The sequence below is a fragment of the Phodopus roborovskii genome, unplaced genomic scaffold (genome assembly GCF_943737965.1).
Source record: "Phodopus roborovskii unplaced genomic scaffold, PHOROB, whole genome shotgun sequence".
Taxonomy (NCBI): Eukaryota; Metazoa; Chordata; class Mammalia; order Rodentia; family Cricetidae; genus Phodopus; species Phodopus roborovskii.
Genome location: NW_026126418.1, coordinates 18,834,498 through 18,844,898, shown reverse-complemented (window position 1 = coordinate 18,844,898; position 10,401 = coordinate 18,834,498). Strand labels below are relative to the sequence as shown.

General features: G+C 36.2%; 1 protein-coding gene across 1 annotated transcript; it reads right to left on the bottom strand.

Moving 5' to 3' along the window:
- Positions 1-8,764: 8,764 nt before the first annotated feature.
- LOC127222023 (olfactory receptor 5W2-like) lies at positions 8,765-9,697 on the bottom strand. The gene has a single exon (XM_051183939.1). The coding sequence runs from the start codon at positions 9,692-9,694 to the stop codon at positions 8,765-8,767; it is 930 nt and encodes a 309-aa protein (XP_051039896.1). The 5' UTR covers positions 9,695-9,697.
- Positions 9,698-10,401: the final 704 nt, after the last annotated feature.

Genomic DNA, 10,401 nt, shown 5'->3' with positions numbered 1-10,401 from the left:
CCTTCCATACTAATGTGGTTTGATCAAGCCAGACCACCTGAAACAGAGTACCAGGTGATCCTACATTCAAAACAGCTGGACAAGGCAGCCTTACAGAATACAGATAGGATTTCTGAATGTTCTTCGAATCCCCCATGACAGCGCCCCCTACCAGCAGGAAGTAGTTTGGAAAGAACAATGCCCAAATTCCCAAATATTGTCTATAAATGTTTGTTTTCATTTAAGTGGACTTGGTTATATAAAATAAATTTAAAAAAAGAAAAAAAAAACTATACACTGAAAGCAATGCGAAGTAAGTTAGATCCACTTGTCACAAATGGAAAATTAAACCGTAGTAACATTTTTAAAAGTTTCTTTATTTCAGTTTAAACTGTTTTTATTTTTTAATATTAATTTATTTTTATTTTTATTTTACATATCTATCCCAGTTCCCTCTCCTTCCCTCCCTCCCTTTCTCTTTTCCTCTTTCCTACCCTCACATGCACCCTTACCACCCTCCCCTTCTATCCCCCTCCACTCCATATGTAGGGTGATGCCCACCAGGAGGGGTCATCTAAATATGTCAAGTCAGTTGGAATAGGGACTATTCTCTTGTCTCTAGATTAAGGGAGTATTTCCCCTCTAAAATCAGGAACAAGACAAAGGCTGTCTTCTCTCTCCATATCTCTTCAATATTGTACTTGAAGTTCTAGCTAAAGCAGTTTAAACTTTTATTCTTTGGATTGTAGATACAGGGCCTTCCTTACTTGGTAAATCAGTTTGGATAAAATTTGTTATATAAATCAGGCTGTTCTTAAACTCCTGGAAATCCTTCTGACTCAGGCTACCTACTAATAAATTGTCATTTCCCCAACCATAAACACAATATTAAATGGCTGAAATGCTTAGGTGAGAATATTACAGAAGAACTTCTACCTGAGAGCTATTGATTTCTTTCTATAGGGTGTGTGTCTAGGGTTTTCATTTCATTTCTTAAGTGTTTGACTCCTTATTCCATTAATCTCTGGTGCATAACTTCTAGTGTGTGTGTGTGTGTGTGTGTGTGTGTGTGTGTGTGTGTGTGTGTGTGTTACATGTGGCCCAAGTCATTTCATATGTGTGTTAGAGTGAGCATTTTCATGTAGAGCCCTGAGTGACATTCCTCCATCACTGTTATTTCTGACATGATTTTTGCAAATCTTCCAGGATATGTCACCAAAGGCATGCTACCTACAAATCAATACATGGCTCTATTAAGAAAATCCCCTTTTACTTCTCCTAGTCACTCAGAGGCAGCCATACCAACCCTTCTTCTGGCTAGAAACAGGAGAAGGGCTCTGCTAGACCCCCTTAAATCACCACGTGCTAGTTGACCATCATTGTCCAGGCCCCCTCTTTTCCCTCTGATTAATAAAATCTCTGATGTCCAAGAATGCTCTGCACCTTATATGGTAATATTTCCTTTGTAGTATGACTCTGATCAGTGAATAGGATTTCTGACTAGTCTTGGAGGAATGTTAGCCTGTATTTTCCATTGCTGCAGCATATCCCATCCTTATAAATTCATTGCTATATTGGTCACAAGAGTCTTTAATCTTCCTTCTGACTCTATATATTTGACCCATTTTGAGCTTTGTTTTACCTGAGATAAAGTTACAATCCACAGAAGCAGAAATTTTACCTCCTGATGAAGCCAATCTGAATTCCAAGATTTTAGAAGAAATTATTGTTATATCTGTACTTGTGTCCAGTGATCCTACAACCTCAGTGCCATTTATTTGTAATTTTAGCATTGGTCTCTTACCATTTATAGCAGTTTGCCAAAATATTTGTTTTGGGGTCTCTCCTGAACTTTTTGTTTTACCTACTGAAACTGTTCTATCCTTGATCAGATCCATAGCATTGTTCATTTTAAAAACAGGAATTGCCATTTAATTGCCTTATAGATAAGTTTCTTTAATGCTGACAGAGTGATTAAACCAAATTAGATATTGGGAGCTTTGGGAGGCATCCTAAGCATTTTTCAATGGAAAAAGGTTACCTTGTCTGTTCCATATGGATTTGTATTCATTAGTCCAATGCCATACCTTCTGTATACTCCAGAAGGCTTGGGCCTTCTGTTTGGACTATCTAGAGTAAAACAAAACAAACCAAAAATCCCAAACTAACAAAAAAGCACCATTTCTAGGAGCACCTTACCTACCATCCCCTTTCAAATGACCTTGTTTAACACATTTCAAACATTTTGATTTTTCTTTCAATTTCTACAAATTCTTATATCAAAGTAGCATCATAAACATTATATACAATATCAGGTCTATTTCTGTTCCATTCACCTATTAGTGCTGACTTTGCCTTTAAAGGCCTAATCACCCCTTTAATATTCTGAATTATCATTTAAGAAGTCAAAGATGTAATTAATATTCATGAAACTTCCAGGTCTATTATTATTCTATTTACAGGTGATATCAATCTTTGGGAAAAAAATTAACAAAGGCTTCCTTTTGGCCTCTTCAAATCTAAAAAAATAACTCAGTTCTCTTTCCTGACTCTTCAACCTTGTTCCAAACAATCCAAGTTGCTAAATGACACAGGAGCAAAGCATGATCATCAAATTCAAAATGTCTTTGCAACACAGCATACTGACCTTCACTTAGGAGCTGATCTTGGGAAATATTAATACCTCTAGCTCTATTCCTTTTTCTATGACCCTAGCTTCCTCTTTCTACCATGATCACTGTTGAAACTGAGAACCGGTTTCCAATATTGCAATAACTAATTTTTTTTTCAGTCTTTGAGGATAATTCTATTCTGAGTTGCCCATGAATTTTACAAATGCTTCATATAGAGTGACTGTATACCATATGAACCAACTGTTTCCTTAAATTTCCTCAAATCTAATGTTTCTATAGGACTAATTAACTTCTGTATAACTTTGGGAGTGCCTATTATCTGATGGTCATTCTTGTATAGTAACTGAGTAAGCTAAAGTTGGTTTCTAATAACCTTGGGTTGTTCCTCTATAGTTTCATCATTCAGTGTTATGGTTAAGTTCTTGTCTAAATACCTCTTGCCTGTGTCTGCATATCTTTCCAATTTTCATTAATAAGTCTTTCTAAAGCCTATATCTTATACAATTCTCAGACATATCTTTTAGTCAAATTTTCATATTTGGCACAATTATAAATCCACTTTTTAAGGACAAAATATGAGTTACTAAACTTATAGCCATTAGAGTCAACATTGTGTCATTTCCTCTCATTTACTTTGTGTTTATCCTCTCATAAACTTTTCAAGCCATCCATAGGTGTACTATATAGAGCCCTAATTCCCAGCATTGTGGTATTTCCCATTCTTTTTTTATGACACAAATGCTAATTTTATTAAAATTTCAATAATATTTTCACATTATATATATATTACAGTATTCTAAAGTAGGTTGGCCATGGCTTTCCCTTTTAGCCATTAAAGTAACTTGAAGCTATTTATCATTCTCTAAGATTATCTTCTGATGTTATTTGAAATCATATTTTCATATAGATTTTCATTAACTTGCATATATATGCCAGTTTCAAAATAAATTTTATCAAGTAGATTTTTAAAAACTTAAAAAAAATCAAATGCCTAATATTTTACTTCTCTGCCATTAAACTTCCTGTCTCTAATAACACTCTAATAACACTGTCTACTCAACACTTGTAACACGAGCAGTTGCTACTTCTTTTTTACTGTGTCTCTCTCTTGTCTGTTGATGGGCACTCCTTTAATGATCTGATGGGAAAGAGAAATTCATCATGTGGAGTACAATGACATCATTGTTTATAGGAGCATTATATGAGAATTATATAAAGCTATGGGAAATTTTTTTTCTTTTTACTGACCATAGATTCCTCTCCTTCCTCCCCACATGTTTCCTTTCCCAACTCCCTCTACCCCCTCATCCACTCCTTCCCTGTCCTCAATCAGAAAAGGGAGAACTATCATAGGAGTCAACAAAGCATGTTCCCATACCTATATTGGACCTCAAATTCTAATATACACTACAGGTCCATGAGAGAAGAGATGAACCATTGAAGTCCAGAGCAAGCTTCAAGTTTGGTTCATATCTGCAGACACAACTGATATCCACAGCCAGATGATCCCCTTGAGTATATCAGTTGTTAATATCTTATCAGACCTCTAACACTCTGAAAAAGGGGCTGTAGGTATAAATACATGATACAACCTACTTCCTCTGATCATAGCACCTATCACTAAATATTCACACTCCCATGTCTTCCCGTTTCTTGGGTCCAGATCATCCAACAAACTCTCTGTTCCCATCTGCATTACCTTGACAGGCATGGCCATGGCATGTGGTACCCTTGGGCACTAAATGCTCTCTACCCAAGATTTTGAAACCAAAATTCAGGTCTCTCCATGTTCAACCACTGGGTCTTTAGCCTACCTTCCACACAACTGACTTCTCTAGCTCAGGCCTCTTTAAAGTACATATACTTAGATTTGCTGACAGCTAAAAAAACAGATACCTACTTATTTCTCAGGGAAGAATGCTATGCTGCTATTCTATTAGTGAACCTGGTTTGTTTGAAGAAAATGTTAACAACTAATCATCGAAGGAGTTTCTTGCTCCCTGGGATGGGTTAGTCACCGCTGATGACATGGATTATCCCCCTTATATGGCCCTTTGTTATCAGCACTTTCTTACTGCTCTTTCTTCTTGTCTTCCTTAACTGTTTCCATACCTTTCTCTTCAGACAAATGCTTTAGATAAATAATCAAACCTTTTCACAGCTTCTCCTTGGGAACTACCAGCCTTTGCCTTCAACAATTACTTTGTATCCACACCTGTGGCATGAGTACCTTACCTTGTTCTGCAACATTTTCCTGAATGGACTCTGGTAAGATGGATGGCTCCTCCCTACCAACTTCCAAGATCCAGATGACCTTTGAATGAGCATTGAAGATCTATGACTACAGACAATTTTCCCACTCTAGGACTCAGAACTCACACTCTATTTTACACTCTTGATTTTTTTTTTCACCAGTGTCTCAGCCCATTTCCCTTGACCAACTATGACCCTGGCAGTAGGAATTAAAAAGAGAGAATGCCATTCCTCTACTCTTCTGTTTATAAACAAGATGTGGAAATACTGGTCCTGATATGATATGAGAGGCTCCATTACCAATAGCATGCTACCTCTTAAAATAGCACATGGCTACATGATTAAAATCTGCAACCTCCTCTCTTTGTTCTTCTCCTAGACAATCATAGACAGCCAACCAACTCTCTCCAGGGTAAGGATACCCCCTTTCTTCCTTTTTATGCTATAGCCTAATACAGCCATGTGCCAGTGGGCCATCACTATCTCTGCCCAATCCAGACGCTGCTTCTGCCCTTGTCCATCTGAACAATCAAATCTCCTTTGTGCTAAGAATCTACTGTGTCAGTGTGTTCTGTACAATATTTGGGACCACTTCACAGCCCCAATATCTTTGGGATAGGTTCTTGTCAGAACATGGTCAATTAACAAAGCTATACAAAAAGAATCCTCATTGTGAGAAAACTCCAAGAAAATGGGAAAAGTTTTGCTGATTATCATTCTTTACAAGAAAAAGCTTCTCCAATGAGGGCTGCTCAATACACTGATCTATGGGGATAGCATTATATCATATCAAGTCTCAGACTCCTGACCAATTTAGCAATATCAGGTATGGGACTTTTCTCATAGAGTTGGGGCAGGGGGCTAATGACACTCGAAAATAGTATTGTCCACATACAAGATATCTGATATACAAATGAACTCACAGAGACAGGGACAGCATGAGACCTACAGAGGTTCAGACCAGAAGACAAATTCCCAGCAGTGAGCCAGAGAAGAAAGTACAAACAAATTCACACCCATAACTAAGAAGTTATTTGCAATTGATAGCTTCTGTAAAAGTGGAAATTAGTTTTCTCCAAAGGATATACTAACCACACTCCAGGGTATAGTTGGCAAACACAAAAATGACTGGATGATTTTATACACCCTTTGTTTTGTTTTGATGGGTTTTTCATTTGTTTTTTTTTTTCTACAGCTTTTGCGTGATTATTTTTATTTTATTTTGGTTTTATTTAAAGAGAAAGAGAATGAAGATGAAGGAGTAGAGAAATGCAAAGTATCTGCATATGTTTGTACACTGGTGTGTATCTCTACTTATATATTTATTTCTTTTCTCGTGGTCCCTTCCTCCTATGTGTTTCTTTTGTCCCATTCTTATGTGTTTGTTTTTGTTTTATCTTAGTATATTTTATTTCAGTATTATCATGTAGAAGCCTGTTTTCTTTTCTCATTCTTTATTTATTTTACATATTGATCATAGTTTTCCCTCTCTCCTCTCCTCCCTTTCCCTAACTCCATCTCCTATTTATCACTGCATCCACTGCTTTTTCACTTCAGTCTCTTTTCAGAAAGGGGAAGGCCTCCTATGGGAGTCAACAAAGAATGACATGGAAACAAAGTTCAGGTAGGGCCAAGCTCTTCCTGCATCAAAACTGGGCAAGGCATCATAGCATGAGTAATCAGTTCCCAAAAGTAAATTTAAGCACCAAGGACAGGTCTTGATCCCACTGCTAGGAGCCTCACAAAAAGACCAGACAAACTATCACATATCCAGAGAGCCTAGGTCAATCCAGGCAGGATCTCTAGTTGTAGTTCCAGAGTACTTCAGATTCCAAGAGCTCACATCAACTTTCTTTGTGGGTTACCCTCTCATGACATTGATGCCCTCCTAGCTTTTGCAATCCCTCCTCCCTCTCTTCAAAAGGATTCCCAAAGGAGCTCAGCCTAGTGCTTGGCTGTGGATCTCTGCACTTGCTTCCAACAGTTACTGGATGAAGGATCTCTAAGGACAATTAGAATAGTCACCAATCTGATTACAGGGGTAATGGGAGATGCCATTCTGTAAATATGTTTATCTTATTGTTTAATGACTGTTGCCCAACAGGAAAGCAAGATAGGTGGGACTAGGAGACAAGGAAAATTCAGGAAGAGGTAGGAGGAAATTAAAAATGTAGAACCAAGAGAACAGAACTCCAAACCCTCTCTCTGGTAAGATAAGGTCACATGAAAATACTTAGATTGATAAAAAAAATCGGTTAATATTTAAGACAGAGCTAGCCAATAAGAAACACTAGTAACAGTCCAATAAATTTATATCTAATACAGTGTCTCTGTGTGTTATATGGGGCTGACACAGCTATGGGACCAGGCTGGCAAGAAAACTACTCATAACACAGGGTAAGGCCAATTCAAGCACCCTCTCCACTATTTCTAAGAGTCTCAGCTGAGGTCATTCTTGTTGATTCCTAATTTCCTATCTTTTCTTTCCTAATGAGAAACACTAAAAGAATGGGCAGTAGAGAGGAACTTGAAAGAATAAAGAAAAGGGAAAACATAATCAGCTATATATGATATGAAAAATCTATTTTCAATAAAAGAAAAAAGTTGTAATGGAAAATTATGTTACCCTGTCTTTTGTGAGCTTTAAAAATAAGGACCATGTTCTCCGATGCCTGATTTGCTGCTTTAATACTTCACAATATGTCACAGAAAAATGGGAAGAGAAAATGGAGAGCAAGAACAAGAATGCTGTTTACTTCTCAGAAATTTAATATTTAGTTTTAGATCACTGCATTTATATCCAGTCTCTTTATATATTACTTAATAGTAGTACTATGTATATATGATGATAGTTGTATATTTACTTTACTAATGTGTTGTGTTAAAAATATGTGTTCTGATTTTACTTTATGACTTTATTTATCCTATTTGTGTCAGATACAACTGACATTCTTTGGTTAATGGAGATAGTGTGCTTAAAGTAAAATCTTTACAGTTTATACTGCAGCTACATATTTAAAAAAAACAAATAACAGTAAACATGTGATTGAGGACATGAATCTTTCTATGAAGGGACATTTCCACTGTGGCTGAAGTAGACAGAAAGAAAGATAAATGGAGGACTGAACAGTTTGTAACTCTAGTCCAGAATGATTTTATAGCATAATCCCTTATACAGCTTTTTCTTTATTAACCAACATCTATCAGAGTTCTTTGCATTCCAACTAGCATGGACTTGCTCACATCTAAATTATTCATTGAATCATCAATTCTATGATATATTTCCTTTCTCTAACACACATGCAGATTTTTAGATATAAGAAGAAGCAACTCAATCCAAAGTCAATGAGCTTCCTACATGATTGTGGTATTTCTTTTTCCAGAAGAGCAGTCTTTCTCTCTCTCTCTCTCTCTCTCTCTCTCTCTCTCTCTCTCTCTCCCTCTCTGTCTCCATCTCTGTGTGTGTGTTTGTGTGAGTGTGTGTGTTTGTCTTTTTCAATTTTGTATTCAACTGATTCAAACACCAAGTTTAGAGTACTCAGCATAATTCCACTGGAATATACTCATCCTTGAATAACATATCTGGTTTGTAAAGAAATTCAGAGCACATAAATGTAGAAAAAAATCAATAAATCACATTATAGTACATTTAAACCTAAATAACAAATTAGAAGAAGAATCTGAGTTGAATTTAATAAAAGATAAACATTAGCAAAATACAGTAGTATAGTAGGATATATTTAGAATCTGAAACAATTATTTTATTATTATTAGAATACGCTACAAAAACTTTGGATCATTTAACAAACTGATGTATTTTGATTCATTGATTCATATAGATAGTAGAAAATAAAACCTGTAGCTATCATAAATATGTTTGTATAAATGAAAAGCTTTTCTTAAAGCCATGTTTTATTTCTTATTCTGTTCAGGGCTTGTTTCACATCCTTGTTCCTAAGACTGTAAATCATAGGATTCATCATGGGAATAATGAGGAGGTAGAAGACTGATGTCATTTTGTCTTGGTCTAGAGAATAGGCAGAACTAGGTCTGAAATACATGAAAAGCATGGTTCCCTGGAAAATCCCAACTGCAGTCAAGTGGGAGGCACAGGTGGAGAAAGCTTTGAACCATCCCCCACTAGAACTGATCTTTAAGACAGATGAGATGATGTAACAGTAGGAAATGAGGACTCCGGAGATGGTGCTCAACTCAATGAAACCAAAAAGAGTGAATAATAACAGTTCATTGAGCTGTGTGTCAGAGCAGGAAAGAAGTAAGACGGGAGGTAAATCACAAAAGAAATGATTAATTTGAGTAGATCCACAGAAACATAAGCTGAAAGCCAACGAGGTATGTATAAAGCCATCTATAGTTCCCAAAAGATAAATTGCAGTTAAGAACTGGTAACAAACTCTATTAGACATGTCCACAGAATACATCAGGGGGTTGCTGATGGCCTTGTACCTATCAAATGCCATCACTGCCAGCAGCAAGCACTCAACATCTATAAAAACAGAGACAACTAAGAGTTGGAGAAAACAGCTGACAAAGGAAATTGAATTTTCTTCCAGGAGGCCTATCAGCATCTTTGGTCCCACTGCAGTGGAATAGCAGATATCAGAGAAAGAGAGGTGGCTAAGGAAGAAGTACATCGGTGTGTGAAGCTGGGGATCCATTCTGATCAATGTGATCATTCCTAGATTTGTCAGAAGAATAGTGAGGTAAGCAATCAGAAACACTATGAACAAAGTTACTTTCATCTCAGGCTTGTTAGTAATCCCCAACAGAAGAAATTCAGGGAGAGATGAGCAGTTTCTTTTGTCCATTCTTTGTTCATGATCTAAATAATTAGAAAACTTGTTAGGTAAAGGCTGTTTAGGGTTTGATTTTATTATGAATACATAATACAGAATATATTTATATTCTTAAGAATGTACTGGGTACACAGGCACAATAAAACAATACCTTTCATAAAATACAGTTGTATATCATGTATTCATACAAAAGTAATAATAGAGGAAAATGACTGATTTGAATTTTTTGTCTTTATCTATGTCTATCTATCTGTCTCATATATATATATATATATATATGAGTTATGGTCTATTTGACATGTCTTGATCTCCATCATTCATTATTCAGTAGAACATGTGAATAAAAAAATGTTGGTCTGGCTGGGCTTTGGTGGTGCATGCCATTAATCCTAGCACTCAGGAGGCAGAAGCAGGTGGATCTCTGTGAGTTTGAGGTCAGCCTGGTCTACAGAGCAAGTACCAGGACAGGCTCCAAAGCAATGCAAAGAAACTGTTTCAAAAAAACAAAACAAAACAAAACTGTGTACAATCTCACATAATGTAAAGCCAATGACAAATCACAGACAAATCATAACATAAGCTACTTTTTATAGAGAGTTATTATAGATTCATGATTAGTATATTTTTAAATGGCTCATTATAAATTATATATGACTCAATTAATAATAGCAGACAATAGATGAAGAGAGTAATGATACTATTTCAGATGTTGAGTGTTT